Below are 19,859 nucleotides of genomic sequence, written 5' to 3' on the forward strand. Positions count from 1 at the left end.
ATAAGCGACAAAGTTCTGTCTCAGATAAAAATCAACTATTGCTTTAAGTAATTTTCCATCTTTGCACCTTAGAGTTTCTAATTAAATCATCTTGAAAGGAGCCATTTGTGCTGCTCTTTTTTTTAAGAGAAAACTAAATTCCTGTCTAAAACCACTCAGACAACATACAAAATAGGATGCAATTTATACTACAGAAACTCCATTTTAAAATATTTTAAGGAAAGAACACAAACCCACAAATATCTTAGAGATTAAGTCTATAAACACTAATCAGTGATCCCATTTTTACTTGCAGTATGGGCTAAGCACTGCAGCACTGTAAATGCATGCACTATTCAGCAAACCATGGAACATGCAGCTCAGCAGTAAGTATTAAAGAAACAGTCCAGATTTTTTTTTAAGCTTTCATATTGAGTTCCTGCCTTTATCTTTTATTTTTTTTTCCAATTAAAAAATGTTGAGATCTTAACATCAGGGTAATGCCTTTTGTGTTTGCTTCTTAGAAACCATTACTGAGGCAGCTCTTGTTTCACAGTCTGTTTATCTTCAAACTTATATTTAGAAGTACATTGTAACAGGGTGAGCTGCTCCCAGGTTTATTTTTAATTCCTAGATACTGTCACACACTATGTTTGTGTGTCACAGAATGTGAAAACTAACACTAGATGCCAAGAAAGCTTAAGCACTACCAGTTACCAACAAGCTGATAGCATTAGGTTGTTAGGTGATTATAATTGCTGGTAACTTTGAACACAGGCATGATTTAAAGTGAAAAATAAAACTATTGAAAAAAATTAAGTTTACCTCCTCACGAAAATAAGTTACACTCTAAATGTGAAACCACATGCTGGGAAACAAAGGCAGGGTTGTACCTAAAACAGAGGAGAGTGCCGAAAAGAGTATTATTAAGTGATTTACCTTGGCAACAGCTTTGCTTTCAGAATTATTGTTGGAATCCTTAATGCCATTTAATGAATCTCTTCTCTGTGGGCATGGCTTCTTTTTGCGCGGTCTGCCTTTAAGATTTGGCGCTGAAAATTAATGGAGAACACTTTGAGCACATTGTCATACACACTGGATTCTTAACAGCCAAAAGCATAGTAAATAATTCCACTACAATCACTCTCAGAAATGTACACATCTGTCTACAGTAAATGCTTATTATGAGATTCCCGTCCTCTGTGGTTACATCTTGACACACTATACATTTCTATAGAATATCCCCCCAGGCTAATCTATTCTACTTTCACATAACTAATTAATATTAAGTCAAACACTGGTCTCCCAAGGAATCAGAGAAAAAGCACAAATATTTTTCTCTGGTACAAAAAAGAACAAAATTTAATATTAACAGGCAATTTTAATGACCCTGCTGCCTTTACTTCTAATCTTCAAGCAAGAGTACTAACTGCTATTTCCAACTTTGGGAAACATCTGGCACTGGAAATGCTCTGAAATATTGAAATTCCTTACAGCTCCAAGAAATGTTTATATATCCTGTCAGTCTTGTCAAAGTTTTTCTAAAAAAGTTTAAGAAAAAAATAAAAAAATTACCCCTGAGTCTTGAAAGGGATCAAAAAAACCCCTTAACAACTAGTTCTGGAAGTTGACAAGTACTGAAATAAGTGATTGATTGTTTCATAAGGGTTACATACCACACATACAAATTAATGTGAATCACTTTCAGTTTTGTCCAATTCTTAAGATAAAACACCTCTGAAATAACACAGTGACTAAATCCTAGCTGTGCTGAGCCACACGAGGAATGGGATATGGATCATCATAAAAAATATCACACTCATCTTTCAATAGTGCTATTACAACATAAATTATGATCATATATAGAAATAATAGATGAAGCAGATGTTTGCTCATTATTACATGTCCCCTCTGCTTTCAGATTTAAAAATCAGCCTTGGACTACTATGGCAACATTTAAAATGATAAACAATCATTAACTAATGACTGTACCGAAGAAGATAATTTCCTTCAAACCTTTAATTTTTAGGTAACCATTGTTTTCCTTACTTAAAGGGATGATTAGAACAATGTCAGAAATCTAAACATCACAAACCTCTTGAGTGTCTTCTAATTGTTTCTAATCTTTCATTTGTTACACAGTAAGCCAGTGGTTTCAGGACATTTTACATTTTAATTAGTTTGCAAACACAATAAAGGGTGCTAATTTGATTTTATAGTTTGAGTAGCACTTTCTTATTTGGTCTGTTCAGAGAAAAAGAAAACCTTTGGGTTTAAAATAAAAAGATCCTTTTTCTTCCCCCAACACTGGTGTAAGGTAAAAAAAATAAATCTATATGTGTATGAGTATATATATATGCGTGTGCATATGGGAGTAAGTCCATATTTGTATCTATCTAAAAATACATATATCTCCCTACAGAAATATCTCCATTTATCCCCAGTGAAGCACATTCTGCTTATTGAAAAATACTGCAGAAAGCAATTCTGAAATTGTCATCTGAGGCTAACATGCAAAATCAAACAAAGAGAGAAAGAAATGATTACCCATTCCAGCCGACAAACATCTGCCTGATTTATATCAGTACTCATGAATGCTACAGCATGTGACTGCACACCACGCCGCTGGAGTCCCGACGTGGTGTGGATGTCAGTGTGACACAAACCGAGCACCGGGTGTTTGCTCGGTGCTTACACATCCCCTCCCCCAGCCGCTCCATTACTCATCCAGACAGAGATGAGCGGCTCGGCGGGAGCGTGGGATGAGCTCCGAGGGCTCCAGCGCCGGCTGCCAGCTCTGGCCACGCCGCCCGGCCTTATTTATAAACCCCGCTCCAGCTTTGATGTCCTCCTGAAGCCTACAGGGAGTTTTCTGGCACACGACCTGGATGGGACGGACAGATCCTTAGCCACGGGCTGCCTCAGCACTCGCTGAGTTCTTTAAAAAGGTACTGAAGGGAACAGAAATGTTCTCTCAATTTACTACACTTTGGCATACGTATTAAAAGATTAACCTCTGAATGAAAGGATCCCCAGGCCTGGCCCAACCAAGGGCCAAAGAGGGATGTGGCTGAGCTACCATCAAACATATTTGCATGTGAGCTATTTGTCTTTTCTTTTGTTCCTTCATTCTGTTCTTACTTTTTAACAAATAAAGAAACTAGTTCAAGGCTCAATGTTTTTCAAACAAACTTGCTATCCTGAGTTTTGGCACTGTACTTTGCATCACACTATAAAGCACTGCTAATGTTTTGCTAAAAGCTTTAAAAGCAAGAGGGCATTTGTTCCTAAATTCCAGGTATATTGAGCTTGCATATAAACACTGTTTGAATTGGAGCTTTCCACAGCAGAACTGGCACAAACCCACTATGAAATGGGGTATTTGCATTCTCCCTGTGGCTCAGGAGCTGCAGCAGGGAAGGTTTGTCTGCAGCGCACACAAGGACCATCCCACATGCCCCACGGTATGGTTTTAAATCACCTAGAGCCACTTCACATCTGACACACAATTAACAAGAAAGCAGCAACAGGAATTATTATCAGAAGAGAAGGTCCTGGCATCTAATATCTACTCTGTAAAAGAAAACATTTGACATAGTCCCAAATCACACTTGAAACAAAGCCATTAATATTTGCTCCCTAAACCATTATAAATAAACACATTATTTGAAGATTATTGCATTTCAGTGACATTCATTTTGTTCGTGTGAGCGAGGAAATATGACTAGGACAGAAGAAATAATTTACAAGTCACATTCATGTTTCAATTTTGTCATCTTTTGTTTAATTTTTGACATATTCATGAGCATGCTGCAAGTGTCTTGAATTTGGTATTCATAATTATTTTAGAGCTATTTTATACATTTTGTGGCTTAGTCACATTCAGTTTTCCTGATGATGTTGGATGTTCAGTATGTACTGGACAGCTAAGTGAGTATCCTATGGGTTTTCTTCTGTTTTCTAGATGAGAAGGACTTCTGGCACGACTACCTAAGAATATCCAAAATGATTCACTTTCTTCATGTGTTTGTGCATATGGCTTTCAAATTCATTTTCTGAAAGCATTTGTGGCAGTGAGGCCTGATAATTTACACATTCCCAGAAGGCGAGAGCATAAGCAAAGAAAATTGAAGTAAAAAAAATGAATAAATAAGTACAGAAAAAAGTTTGCATTATTTGCTACCTCTTTGGTGTGAGTGCTTGTAACAGGAGTATGAGAGAGACAACACAGTACCAGTAAAAATAACTTTCTTTCCTGTGTAATTGACAAAGTGATTGCCTTTTGCCAATGTGTAAATTATCAGGCCCACTGCCACTGCCTAGAAGAACTCCCAGATCTGGTTTTACCCCAAGAAAGGCAAGTTCTATGCAGGGGAAAGATAAATACCCAAAAGTGAAGCTGCCAAAATCAACCATGGCCATTAACACTGTTTACAATGGAAAAACATGGGCTGCCACAACAAGACAGCACATTCACCTGCCACCTTTTTTTCCTATGCATCCAGGATGGGGAAGTAATTACAGGGCTTGCCATCTCCCTGTTATCAGGTCAGTCTCACCTGAGCTACATCCACACTGATAATGACATGAATAAGTCAAGAAATAATGACTGTTGTTTTGGGGTACCTGAATTTAGCAGGTCACTTACTGTAAAATGACCTCTTTTTTAGAGTTTGATTATCACTGGAGGTCCAGGGAGTTCAACTCTCCCAATAACACTGTTCTCTACATTCATGTATTTTGGCTGATGCAGAAGATTTGTTGTTATAGGGAGGGTGTTAAAAAAAATAGTGGCCTTCACAGAGCTGAGGTCAAGCTATGTTGGCACTTTGTCAAAATCAGTGGTGTAGCCAAGAGTTTTTAATGAGCCTGGAATGCATTACCTCATTTTTCATACCTGGATCACTTACTCATGTTGAGCCCAAAATAACCTTGGACCTTGCTGGCTGCTCAGCAAACCATGTAAGTAAACAAGTACTGTACTCATGCCTAAAACATGTATCTTTTAATTGCTTGCTCCACATTTCTTACTCTAGAGCACATCTAAGCAACTGTAATGCCTGTGATCAAAGTTCTTGCCTTTCCAGGCCTCTCTGACCTGGGTAACTATTTCCTGATACAACTTTTGATTCTGGCCTGCTGATACTCCAGGTTCTCAGATACACTTCAAAAGTAGGAGAAAAAAAGAAAAAAAAAAAAAAGGAAAAGAAGGCCATTGCCATATTTTGCTAATAGACTTACAACTTACACTGCCAACCAGATTCTTCTGGCTGCCTGCTGTTTTCTGTGGCTATGTTTTGTGAAAAGATGAAGGAAGAACAACAGCATATTTGCCAACTGCAAAAATCACTTAAAAAAAAAAACCAACTGAGCTTCTAAAAATCTCCACGGCCATTGACAAGGAAGGGCCAGCAGAAGATCTGGGTCTACATTTAGGGTGGGCTCACAGAGTCAGGTGAGCTCTAAATGCAGAGCTGGGAGTGTACCAGAGGGAAGTAATCACAAACCAAGATTTAGGTGGAGCAGTGGAAGTTGCAAGAAGTGAATGAACAGGGATGAACAGTGGTGCTGGATTCAGAAGAGACACAAGGCAGTGGCAGCACAGCTGCCAAATGCATCCAACAGCCATTCTTCCCTGAAGGACACCTTGCACAGTGCCCCCTCACAGAATCCTCCAGCACTGTGCCAGTCCTTCACAAGTCTTCTGCACAAAAGCTGTGCTACCAGAATCCTTGGCTCTAAGCTGCAAAACCATCAGTACATACAGAACAGATTAGGAGATCTCCCTTCTGAGGCAGGTGGAAATGGCAGCATGTGTCAGATCCCAGAGCTATTCATGATCCAGGTGCCAAATAGAAGCTGGAGGTGGCATATGGAGGTGCCTGGCCATCAAAGTCAAGGTGAGAAGAATGGCCCCAGATCTCCACAAAATCCATGAACTGACCATGCCTGTTAGCAGGTGGCAAACAGCTGGTTGCTGAGGACATCCCTAATGCAGCCTGGCAAAAGTCAGCTCTTGGCTGAAAAACATGGTTACAGGTTGCACCTTTTAAAACGTAATGAATAGAAAGTTAACAGGTTTAATGGCTTTAACACTTACCCCTCTAGGGGGCTTCAGGCATTCTGCAATATCTGGAAGTTTAGAAAAGCATATTGCTGTATTTAAGCATGGTCTCAAAAACTGTTCAAAGCTTAGTTAATCTTGCATATTTTGTGGAGTCCCAGCTGCTTCCTTGATTTCTCTGTCACCATCATCTCCTTATTTTATCTCCATCCCCTCATTCCCTTTTCTGCATTTGACTTCAGGCCTTCACATTTAATTTATTTTCCTTTCACCCCTGAAAGTTTATTTAAAAGCTTTTGCCTCCAGGAAACATGGCCCAAAAATGAGGGCTTGGGGCATTTATTGCCCAGGCATGCTGAGCTGATGAAGAGAAGCAGCAAGCTGTAAGTAACCTAATATTGCATCGAAAGGGTAGAAATTAAAGTGCCTGGAAGAGAAAGCAAAGTATCAGTCTACACTAAAAAACCCCCAGACCTGTGTTTAGGAAACATCACTATCAATTCCATTTGGGGAAGGTCTCAACAGCATCCTAAGCACACCTATGGAAGTCACTGGTGAGCACCTACCAACAACTCAAGCCCTCACCAAGCTGTGGAGGTCACACAGCCTCTCTGTGCACACACAGACACCCCTCATGCTTGCTCAAGCTGACATGAAACAACCCAAATATCAAAATTATTTTTACTAGGCTTTTTCCAAATGAAAACACTTGTTTATTCCTTTCTTTACAACTGAACATGCCAGGCCTGACCTGGAAACTCTAGAGAACAGCAGTGAACAACCTTACAGGAAACATTCAGGATTCATGCTGCATTCTAACCCACATGGAGAAAGAGTGGACTTGTGTAGCCATTTCTGAAAGTTTTGTTTTGGAAATGAGATATCCCTTGCTACATGTGGGGAAAATCAATTTGCTACCTCTCTAAAGAAAACATTCCCCATTTGGAAATAAGTGAAACAGACACTTTCTTGTGTGGATTAATGTGGAGACATATGACTTGCTGCAGACTGTTGTTTTGACCCCCCTCCTGACCAGACAATCTCTGAAGGAAGCAAAATGCTAGTATTTTTCATGAATTACGGTTCAGACTAGCATTCCTTTAAACTGAAAATTTAGAGGCAGTGCAAACATCAGGTTGGTGAATTTTGCCAAAAAATGAATGGTTCTTTTTTCCATAGAAGATGGAGATAAAGTTCAGGATGAGGCTTGGAGTCTCTTTTTCTTTATTTCAGCATGGTTGGATATTAAGACTTTTCCTTGATCTGGACTTCTATATGTCCCGCTGAATAATGTGGATTTTAAAAAATGGAAAAAAAGTTGTGTTTTTTTTTTTTTTTCCTGGACAAAATCTATATATGTGCTGGAAATTATGAAGTGCAGTAAATTGAAATGGAAAGCTGAAGACTTCAGAGAAAAATCTATGCTTGACAAATACATGACATTGAAGTAGACCTTAGAGGAAATTAAAATAATAGTAACAAAAAAATTCGGTGTAGGCCTATTACTGGCTACAGATGACAGGACTATTACTAATGATTCAAAAAGAGGCAGAGGTGTTTGGTAAATATTTGTTCCATACTTGCAAAGAAGCCAGATGATATGCTTGCAAAAGAATATAATTAAAGCCAGTCAATTGACTTGGTTTTACAGAAACCAGATCTTAAAACAACAGAAAAGAAAAACAAACAAAGTACCTTATTTTACACTTTGAAACTATAAGCTTGGTTAGAGAAACTAGCTGCACACTTGGAACTTACCTGCATTCAGTAAGACAGCTGATTTAATATTAGATAATACTTTGATTAAAAACCAGCACTACATAATTTTATTCAAGCGTATATTGAATGGATTAAGAACTGGCTAAATGTAGGCATCAGTGGGGAATTTCTACCAAATGAAAAGATTTCTGGTGGGATTCCACAGGGGCTGCTCCTAACCTTGTAAGTGTTACAAATTTTAATCAGTGAAATAAATATAAAGCCTGTGACAGTTACATTCACACTGACATGAGGACTGGCACAGTCCTAAGACTGACTCATACAAATGAGTAATCAGAAGGAAAACAGACCAGGAAAACACAATGCTCCTCAATACAGCTCCAGCATGAAACCTGCAAACAGGGATTACAGGTCCTATTGATCAAGCCAAGGGTGACTGTTCATAGGCCACTCCCCACTGGAAATTCAACATACACTGATAGGAAGATGCTGTGGCCAACGGAATAAGTGCCTTCAGGGAGGTTGGAAAAACTCAAACTGTGGTGGGTTTGAGCAAAAATGACAGAGCAGTCACTTTACCAGGTAACAGGAGCTCCTCAAAGGTGAGAAAAAGTTGGCACACAGGAGTGAGGAGGCATAACCAGGCATGCCCAGGCACTGCAGTCCCCATACCTGATCCAGTGCCAGAATATGGAGGCATGTGTATAACCGGCTTTCTCAAGGCTTTTGGGAAAAGCCTGCGCCAGACACAAGCTGGTGTGCACAGTGCAGGAAGAAAGAGATGAATTTGAGGGTCTGGAGGGTTGAGGTGTCAGACTGGGGCTGGGTGTCCCTGTGTCAGGCTGCTGCCAGGAGAGCCTGGCCGCTGCGGGCGGCTGCAGCAGCCCGGCTGGCTGCACCACCAGGCGTCCAGCTGTCTGGCTCTGCTCCTTGCTCAAACAGCTGTTTCCCTTCTCCTTTAGAAAAAAGGTGGTGAACTGGATGAAAGAGTTTGCCAGCAATTTTGGCTGATGAGCCACTACTTGGGGTTCATACCAGATTAGATGACTCAGTGGTTCTTCTGGTGAGAAATTGCATGAATATAGGATCAAACACAGTGAAGTACTGAGCAATGCAGGACAAGGAACATGAAGAGCTGCAGACTTGATTCAGCAAAGTTCATGCCTAACTCGTAAAGACCTGGAGCACGCAAGGACATCTGATGACCTAACTGGGGCTAGCCACAACTTTGAGCCTGTGTTCAGCACAGAACACAACCAAGCCAGCATGGCGCTCTCTTTCACTAATGGAAATGAAACATTCAAGCCCTGAACAAAGAAATCTTCCTATCTCATCACAAAACACCCTGTGCTTGGGCAGCATCACAGGATCACACATAGGTTCACAAAATCTCCCTTTCCCTCAGAAATCCTCAGTCAATCTCCAGCCCCAAGGCCCTCCATCCCCAAAGGTCACCTCCCGGGAGGCTGTGCCCAGCAGACAGGGGCTTCAGTTTCTGTTGGAGGGTCAGAGCAACACTCAGGAAGTGTAGGCCTGACTTCACAAAACAATAATAATAATTAAAAAAAAAAATTTAAAAAAGGCAAGCAAAGAAAGGAAAGTGAGCAAGCAAATGAGCAGGTTCTAACAGATTATGTAATAGCCAAGACAAAGGCAATGCAAACATGGCAGCGAGAAGTGAAAACGTGCAGCAAAGCCACGTAAGTCAGCCTGTCTGATCGAAACTCATCAGAACACTCAGGGCAGACCTTCCATTAGAGGGCTGGAGAAAATAGAAGGCAAATCTTAGGGCAGTTTTCCTCACAACGTTTCTTTTTCTCTCCAGTAAAAGGCAGCGTTTGTGTAATTGCTGTCTAGCAGAGTCAGCAGTACCCAATGGAGACATGACCTACATACCTCAGAAATACAACAGGAACGTAACCAGTCGTATCCACGCAGAGAGATGGATGAGATGGGCTAATTGACTGATGGACATTGTGCACGAATATAAGCAGGCAGAAATTCATGCCAGAAGGATAAAATGGACAGTTTCCAAGACCTTGCTTTTGGGAATAACAACGCCAGGTAGGAAACAATGATCATCAAGTTGTGCACAATGTGAAAGTGACAAATATATTATTTAAATAATCTCTTGCATTTCTGATTTGTAACTGATTATATAAGATTCTTTTTTGTGTGTAAGAATATTATAATTTCCTTTCCTTTTTTTTTTTCCTTTGCACTTGATCACTGTACTGCAAAGTAATCAAAATTTGTTAGGCATAATCAACCTGCATGAAGATATTAGTAAAGTGACAAGCAGAAACTACAGAGTAAGCTCTCCCCTTTGATGCCTACATTCAGCTGCCACCACAACAACTACACAAGGCATTAGGTGGAGGCAGGAGCAGCAGCCACAGCCTAAGCCCTGTGCTCATTCACATCTCTGGGTCATCACCAACTTCACTTGCAGCACTTGGCTTGCCAGTCACCCCTACCACAGTGCACAGAGTCAGCAAAGGGTTCAGAGGCAATTCCACTTCTGCAGAGAGCTCGGGATCAAAGCCTTGGCACCCTGGGAGATCTGGGTGACATGGGGTGTTACTGCTGAGATGCAGAGGGGATGCTGCCCAGCACTGCTGAGCACAGGAAGGAATCTGCACTTTTTCACCCACAAAACACAGAAGTGGAGCTCTGGCAATTTTGTCAGGTTGTGTATAGGCAGCTAGGGAATCTGTACAAGTCTCAAAACACCCCAAAAATGGTTTTAAAGTCCTGATTGTAAGATCACGTGCCCAGTTTAAATGAGTGCAAACCCCATAGACTTGGTGTAATCATCCCAAACATCAACACAAACAAAACTGAACCCATCTCTTCATTTTGGCCTCAGCAAATCTCTAGCACTCAGAAAAATCCAAATAAAACTGAGCTGTATTCATAAATTTATCGGAGCAGGGCAGGGTTTAAACTAAATATGCAGTCAGTTGTGCAATATTCTTCCGCAGTCAATACTGGTTCTTAGGAAATTATCCGAGTGAATTAAGTGGAAGACTATTAAACAATTTACACACTTCCTTGTGTTTCAGATATCTAATTATAGCTGTGTTTGTCTCTCCCCGCAGAACTGTTGTATACCACATGGTATGCATATTTCAGCATCCAGCATTATTAACTCATGACCGACTGTCAGTTGATCATTATCTAACACATGGGGTCTGCAAAAAAAGCCTTATTTGGGCAAGAGCAGGCTGCGGACCCGCTCCCGCTGCATTTCCCCCACAAGAACTTCACTTGGATTATTATCTGCTGTCAATGGAAACTCCGAGGTTACTGATGTGAAATCTGCAGACAGGAAAATAAATCCTCACCGAGTTTAAACAGTTGATATAAAAACCATCTCCAGCTCGGCTGGTTTAAAGAAAACTCTCAGTTGCCCTCTAGCGTCCCCCTGCTGCCACGCCAGGCAGCCTGCCCGCCACAGCCAAGGTCACACAATTCAACCTGATCTCACGACGGCAGATTTACTATTTGCCTAATATTTTGCACAAAAGGGCGAGAGGGGGATGCTTTTTCCCCCCTGGAAATTTCAGGGCTCCGGCCCAGGAAGCCCAGAGCTTGCATAATGTTTACAGCTGTAACTGAGGCGCATGACACACGGGTTTTATGAGTGAGAATCTCTGAAATCGCTCTGTGTGCTGCACTCCATAAAGTTCATTCATAACTAAAAATAGACTCATGTACAAACTGATTTAGCATTATACTGAAGCTAAGGAACATAGGGAGTCTGCAGAATTCCCTAATATGGAAGAGAAGCTGAGTTTTCAAAAGCAGCAGTTTATTTGTTTCTGAAAATGGACAACATATGTCAAAGATTTAATATAAAGAACCAGGTGTATATATAGCCTAGATCTTCATATGTGCCAATTTTCATGCTATATAAAGACTTTATACAGCCTGAAACTATAGATTTAATAATAGATTACTAAATTAAGTCTGCACAATCACTTCATAAAATAAATAATTTCCATTTAAAATACAGCTGAGGGGTTTGGACAATTTCCTGCATAATAGAGGCCCATCCCTGAAATGTAAATAACACCGGTATTAAAACAAGTCAATCAGGCACATCACGAAAAAAAAGGTACATGAAAACAAATGCATTTTCCAGTCTATTCTAAGTAAGGATGCCAAACCTCTATTTTATTTGAATGCTGCTTTGATACATTACTACTGGCTTTTTTTTTTTTTTCCCCAAATGTCCTCTTCTTCCTTAGAGGAATCCAGGGCTGACTAAGTCTTAACATTTTGAAAACAGCAAACCATCAGGGTTTTGCAACAAGAATTATTCACTGCCTTCCTGTGTACTGTCAGCATTCTTAAAATACTGTTACTATAAAATTAAACAGTGTGCTCTTCAGAAACACATGACGTTGCTTGCTCTGTTTTTTTAACTGTAATTGTGCAATTTTAAAATTCTCTTCTTTCTCAATGCCTTCTCCCCAAACAAATACCTTTGATAGTTATAAGGTTACAAAAACAGTTTAGACTTTTTTTTTTTTTTTAACTTACAGGCCACCTGTGATATTATTGACTGATTAGACAGTAAAAATGACAAACATGACTTTATTTGGTATATATCCTAAGTTAATTATAAGGCCTTCTCTCCTTAATTTGACAAGACTGAAATACCACAAGAAGTACATATGGCAATTCAGAAAATATAATCAGGGAAAAGGCGAAATGAACATTTCAGAAGACAAATGATTAGATTTGCATAAGCAGATATTTGTAAGGCTCCGCCTTTCTCTACTGCCTGAACAGCACTTTCCGTTTCTCTTGCTCTCACTTTCACAGCATAGCTCACAAGCACAGTAATTTCACTTTCCACCCCAAACTGTTGCCCCAATTGGTTAGAGGAGGTTTTTTCCAACAGCAGCCAGCGATGCTGTGGGACACTGAAGAGGTGACACTGTGCAAGGAGGTGGCAGGACCTGTGCAGGAACCCTGACCCACTGGTTCCAGCCATTTGTGCTGCTGCAGCACCCCCATTTTTCAGAGGAAGGTTGTGTCCAGACAGGTCTCTTGCTCTCTGAAATATCTTGGATTTAAGTTTTTCCTAGAAGCTTCCCCATCAGCCATGACCTGAAGCTACTTTGTTTAGGAAATCTGACAAAGTGACATGGGTGGCCAAACCTACATATCTGATTTTAAACAGATAAAAATAGCACTAAGACAAATCATCACCTCTTCTGGATTTCCAAGTACACTATTAAGTAAGACTTGGACTTCAGCTAAGGTGAATATGAAGATTCATTGTCCCAGGAGATAAATATTGACTGAGGAAAAGCAAAGGTCAAATTGGTCAATATTTATTCAAGAAACTCTAAATCTTGATGCAGTGTAACATACACTTAGAATGTCTTCATCAGCTGTCTCTGGAGATCTTTACATTACAATTAAATACTACAGAAGCATCTTCTCCCCTCCAAAATTCAAATGTAAAAAAACTTCAGAAACTCAAACATACCAACTGTAAATAGGAAGCTTCCTGTGCCAATGGCCTCAGCAAAAGGACGTGTTGATTTGCAAATGCTATCTGCCCAGTCTGCATGCCAAAACTCAGCAGCCCTGAACTCTGAAGATGTGAACAACAAAAACTTTCTGACTCATCCCACGGCAATATTTCAGACTACCACAAACAGAATTTTTTCTTTGGTGAGGACTAATGCAATCCTTTCTTCCTCTGTCTCAAGCATCTGTAAATTAGGACTGAAATTTTATCTCTGGTTTCTAGTTCACATAAAGATTTACCTTGGACAATGCTAAACAAGAGTTTTGGATGGGATATAGTCCTATTATTCACTATGGCAAGTATATTACTCCTATTATTTATCTAAGGTTTCAAGCTTACTGCCTGCCTTCTGAAGGTTTTCTACACATTATTTTTGTCTGAAGCCACAGAGCTATGGACTCTTTTCCACACAACAGCACTGTTGAAAGCAGAAATTCCAGGAAATTTGTAGAAGTTGATTTTTCTGAAGATGCATTATGAAGGAAGACACTTGCATCCTCTGGATTTTCAATGAAGTTATTCCCAGAATTCCCCTTAGCACCTTCACACAGCCACTCAGTCATTGGGAAGGTTTTAACACTCCTACTCCTATGTTCATTCAAACAGTCCAGCACAGCTGCTGAACTCCTATTTCTAACCTTTTGTCTTCACTAAACAGTCAAACGTAGCGGATTTGTTGCAATCACCATGGAGATCCGTTGGTTTCAAATCAGGCACAAACTGTTTGTTTCCTTTGCTATTTTTATTGTGTTTTGAGCCTATTATGCTCATCCCACCCTGCCCTTTCCTTATCTCACTGGCAAGTAAGAAAAACTGGCTTCACTGGGAAGTCAAATCCTAGACACAGCCACTCCTGAGCTCCATGGAGGACGGCGATGGTCTCCCCTTCTCAACTGCCTTTCCTCGCTGTTGCCAACCAGTGAGTCTGCACAAGGTCACACCACACTGATGAGACAACACAGAAGGGCCAAATGAAGTAAATGTCTGCTAACTGGAAGAAAAATGTGAGCTTTGCTTTGTGCAGCTTCATAGTTAGGCTACTAGGCTTGGAAGAATAAATACACCCACTGCAGGGCTTGGTCTCACATGTGCAGTGACATGAATGAACCACCAAGGGCTGGCAAGGGAGGAACAGCCCTGGTGTGGGCAAAGGGAAGCAGGGTGGGATGGGACCACGTGGCAGGGGGTGCAAAGGTGAGGAACTGAAGAACAGGAGGACTGAAGCAATAGGTACTAGGGAGATGTGCACTTCTGGACTGTTTGGATTACATACAGAAAGCAGCTAAATCCAGCACTCCCAAGGCAGGTGAAAGTGTCACCAAGGGACACCTGGGCTATTGCAGCCAGACTCTGTGGAGCACCCTCTCACCACGGAAAGGCTCACTGAAAGCACGAAGGAGTTGTTAATTGAGTCCCAAGTGAAGTCTCTAACAGAAATTCCTTTGGAGGCGCAAAGAAAGACACAAGGACCGATAGTGCTGAATGTAGGTTTCCCACAGCCCAAGTCAATGGGCTCCCTGTGCCAAAAAATGCAGCAGGCTGGGATCTGACAGTCCCAAAGCTGTGTAAGCCAAATGCAAGCCTTTCCCACAGCTCTGTGACAGGTACACTGCTGCCTTTAAAACAGCATCAAGTCTCCACTAAACATTTCTCTGCTTCTGGAATCATATGCGATCCATAATATGGAACTTAAGTTAAAATTCAAAGGCCAATTAAAAAAATAAAATCAATGAAATGCTTTTATGAAAGAGAAGATTGATCTGCAGCTTATAACTTCCAGTAATGTAATATTTTAGAACTTTAATAAATAATGCTTTTATCTTGATTGCAAAATAATACCCTGCCATGAAAACACAGAGCAGAGGTAGGAAACTGTTCAACAAGAATTAAAATGTCACACTTTGCACAGAATGGTGCATTACAATTATTGGTGAAACACATTTTTCAAACTTGTTAACACAAAATTAACAATTACATACATCACTTAATTCTATAAGTGTATATCTCTTGAAGTACCCATTAGCCAACCATGCCTAGTTCAGCTTTAATATACATGCAGGCTTTGCAGCACAGAGGGGATGTAACTATGCAAGCGCTGGCACAGTAAACCCTGAAATGGCAAGTGCTATTAAATTGAGATGCAATCACACTGAAAGGGAAACATTAACAAACAGCAGACAATTGAGAAGAAAATACAGGGCGCTTGTGTTCTAATACATGTGCCTCTAAACCTTATATAACTATTCATTGTCTAGTTCATCTGGCCAGGGGCCCCGTTTGCTCTGTGCTATTCTATACTAATTTTATAATAATAAACTGTTATACAAGCTTTATGCAGTCATGCATATGAAGAGGTTATGGAAGACATTACATTTGATTATGTTTCTAGCAAAGACACCATCTTGAAATTAAACATAGCCTGGTAGAAGTTTAAAATTAAAAAAAAAACCCTAGCCAAAACAAACAAAAAACCCCCCAAACAACAACAATGAAAAAGAAAGGAGAAATTAAAGGAAAAGGAAACAAATGTATGCAAACACATAATTTTAAAACCCCAAATAAACAAAAAAATCCTTTTTAATAGGTTCCTTTCCTGCCCTATCACCTCCACATTATGCATGACAGATGAATACCACTCATTCTTGCATTGTATTATATCCCATAATACAATGCAAGAATCTGCATGTTTCTGGACTATGCTCACTGGAAGACAATCAGTGATTTTTGGAAATGCATGGGTTTTTTAAAATACACTTTATTTTTGCAAAAACAAAGCAAAATGGTTTACAAAGCCAAAAGGAATGCATGAAATAGCTGGGGTTTAAAAACCACGTTATTTTTTGCTTTAGCATGAACCAACATGAACCACTGAGATGCCTTAGTTAAGATTTAGCTGTACCACAAAACATTCGTAGGACAGCAGTTGGAAAACTTGGGGATGAGAGACACAGGACACAAAAACATACACACTACAAATGAGATCCAATCCAGAAAAGTAATTTCATATTCCACATTTGTCTGTGGAATTGTCTGAGAATTTTCTGCTCAACATTACTTCCAGGTTTATCACAGCGGTTCAAAACTGGCTATATTTAGTCGCTGACCAGCGCCAGAAAGCACTACCAGACTATAGGATCATGGCATATTTTAAGTTTGATATCTCATCAACTATCAAGGCCAGAAATAAAATGCCTGTTATAATCAGGAAGAGTGAAAGCCTCAGAGCTCCAAGATACATGAGCTTTTCAGCTCAGTCATGAGATATCCTAACTCAAAAATCACATTCTGATTATCATTGTGCGTCTGATACTTCCTGACCACCCTCTACATATTTTGATTGCAACATTTTAACATCTAATCTAAAAAAATCCCATTAAAGCTAGTGAAGCAATGTTTTATGTGGGGCCCCTGAGGCACTTCCACATGCAAATACCACCACCACATACCAAAAGCAGAGTTGGCACTCAAGTGGCACTGAAGCCGATGGGTATAAGAGCAAACCCCAAAAAGCTTTAATGCCAGATTCTGATCTAAATCACAGCACTGTCAATTCAAAGGAATTGACTCCTGTGGATTTACATGAGTGGAACGGAGATCCTAATCTTGTTCTTAACCTTTACCTTTGAAGTAGAGATGATCATAAATCAGGTTTTCCTATCCAACAGGAAAATGTCAGAATTTCATAACTTTCCTCAAATCAGGCAGGCAGTCAAAAATGTTCTGAGCAACACTAACAGGCTTTTTAATTTTAACGTGTCTAATGAAAAGAAAACAACTGGAAATACTTATACAGATTAAAACTCTCATCTCAAATGGTTTTGACAAGACAGTGCATTCTGCTGAATGTGGGCTCAAAGCCCTGTGCTTGAACAGTGAGCACTGAGGTCCCTGAGCTGCAATGGTACAACCACTGTGCAACAGCACCAAAACTCATCCAGAGAAAGCGATGGGTACAGGACATGGCCACGCTAGCACCAGCTGTGACAGCGTTGGCCCTGAGAATATGTCAACCCATGATAAAAAACAATCTTCCAATCCTAGACCAAGCACTTAATTTCAACCTTTCTGATGAAAAAAAGAGAAAAACAGAAAAAAAGGGCAAAAAAAAAGACCAAAATCTAAACAGACATATAGCAGCTGTGGGCTGTTACTGTGGAAAAGATTTCAATTTCATTTAAATGGCATCTTCAAGGGCTAAAAAAGGCATGAAGGACTAGACTCAGTAGAAGCAGACAACTTTGTGTGAGGTAAAAGTTATGCAAGAATTAAAATGCAGCAACAAGTGGCAACCAGGGGCAATGAAGGGGTGGAGCCAACCAAGGGGCTTGCCTGGAGCTCAGACCCATGGCCAAATGTTCCTACCAAAGGAAGCAGGAACCTCATGCATTCTCTAGCTGCAGGAATGCAAGACAAGGTGGCAAAACTCTCTTCAGCCACTAAGGAGTGTTTGTTGACTTCCTGTAACCTATTTAACCATTGCTATCTCGCTTTGGTTGAAGCTTCTGAAACTGCAGAAGTCCATCCAACTGCAGCCTCCTGCTCCTGCTCTGGCTGCATGACCCACCTACCTCATCTCTGCCTTTGACTGATGTGCCAATTGGAGCTCGTGTTTGCTACTTTGGGACTGTCTGATTTTCAGGGCTCTGCAGCTTAGACCCAGCCAGGACAGCCCTGATGCCTTCTCCAGCTCACCTGAAATGGGAGCTGATGTTACTGCTCATTCATCTTGGCTGCCTTTGCTCTCCCGAATATTTCTGATGGTTGCTAGGCAACTATTGTTGAATACATGCATGAGGCATTAATTGTATGAGCACTTTAAAAGAGGAAAATTCTTTAAAACTGAGGACATTGCCATACCAAAAATAGGATATTTCTTTTATGAAGGGCAACACTCGTGGCTGGGAATGTTGAAGGTTTCAGTATGTCAGAGGCCAGATGAGTCACTCAGATTACTCACATGCAGCGCAGCACAAAAGCAGCATCTCAGCAGACCTGGCTTTATTATAAAGTATTATTTTAAATTAAGTGCTTCAGATCTATTTTATCTTCTGACTGCTGTCATTGGGATATCACAGTCCACATTTTCATGAAATTAATTGTGTTGGGTCCAGCTGCTGTTACAGTGTCGGAAGGTAGGGAGTGTATCAATTCAGTACCTTCTAAACCAAACATGGCACCAGCAAATACTCCTCTTTGCTACACTTCAAAGAGATGCTGCAGTCTCACTGCTGATCCTAAGTGCTCTGTGCTTCTTACCCATAAATGTGGATTTCATTTTATAGGGTCTTTTTTTCCAAAATACATTCCAATGTCATGATCAAGCTCTAAAGACAGTAAACACAGACTTCCATAAATTGACTTAAACTTCTAAACTAAGCAACTGCGAGGATTTGCAGCTAGGTAATTTTTAGGGGGGGTTGTTTTATAAAAAAACCATCTCTACCATAACTAAACATTCACAATGTACACATATTCATCTTAATTACAGGCTGCCTTTCGAAACAACCAGCACCAAAAATCCCCTGAAGAACCATCTTTTTTGGCAAATGAGTACAACGATTATGGTTCATTGCAAAATCGGGATGCTATAAAAGAATGAGGGCAACTATACTGCTAATTTTAAACACGGTATTCTGAGCTAAGAGCTGCTCAAGACCCTGGGAACAACCTTTTCCATTTTGCAAAATTGTGCTCTACCTCTGTGAAAGCTCGTAATGGGACATAGGCTTAGCTCATCACAGTTCAGCCGAGCTTTGTAAGACTTGAAGGTGAAGGGACTTGTTTAATCAGGGAAGTGAGAAGTAGAATCATCAACACCTACTTAAAGTAAACATGCCACCCCACAGCAAACAGCTGTTTTACACTGGAAGCTCAACTTCCACTACAGTTGCAAATCCAGAGGGAAACACAGGAGGGTGATGACAGAGCTGGAAGATCGCACCACGCCTCTCTGTTGAAGCAGCAGCAGTGTCTGTGAATGTCACTTATGCGAGCGGGATGATCACCATTAGCGTTTTCACATATTCTCTTACCCCTTCTCTGACCTGAAACTGCTAATTTCAAATAAATTCATTCTCTTCTACTATCCATTTGTTTCTAACACCTTCTTTTTAATTAACATCTTTTTAAAGCTATTGTGAAGTTAAGGTGACCAGAGGTGGTTGTGAAAGACCCATCGGGGAAGACTCATGAGGTAGATACTCAGATGAGCTTGCAGTGTGTTGCCACACATTTAAATGACACGCTACTGAGTTACGTTTTCCATTCTTCACCTGAGGAGACAGCCCTTTGCAGAAGTTACTAAAAGTGACCTAAAATGGACCTAAAATTCTCCCTGAGCTGATCTTCTGAAAAGAGAACAGGCCAGGGATTGATCAGGCCCCAGAAACCAGAGCAGAGGAGCACACTGCCTGATCGGTGCTCTGAGGCACTCAGCTGCTCATGGTGGATGGAGCCAGGGAAGGAGAACAAAGATGATGTAGGCTATTAACAGCCCCCTGAGTGGATCACTGAAGAGACTGATGTTTAGCTCTTAACACACCACAT

At 40.5% G+C, this 19,859-nt stretch overlaps 1 protein-coding gene across 3 annotated transcripts in view; it reads right to left on the reverse strand.

Annotated features, from left to right (window-relative positions):
- The window catches only part of ARID5B (AT-rich interaction domain 5B), a 114,297-nt gene that overhangs the window by 35,407 nt on the left and 59,031 nt on the right, over positions 1-19,859 (reverse strand). For all 3 annotated transcript variants that reach the window (XM_058029261.1, XM_058029262.1, XM_058029260.1), the window contains one exon: positions 919-1,031. In XM_058029261.1, coding sequence (XP_057885244.1) covers positions 919-1,031 — 113 coding nt within the window. The remainder of the gene's footprint in view (positions 1-918; positions 1,032-19,859) is intronic.

Source organism: Melospiza georgiana, chromosome 8 (genome assembly GCF_028018845.1).
Source record: "Melospiza georgiana isolate bMelGeo1 chromosome 8, bMelGeo1.pri, whole genome shotgun sequence".
In the NCBI taxonomy this organism is placed as follows: Eukaryota; Metazoa; Chordata; class Aves; order Passeriformes; family Passerellidae; genus Melospiza; species Melospiza georgiana.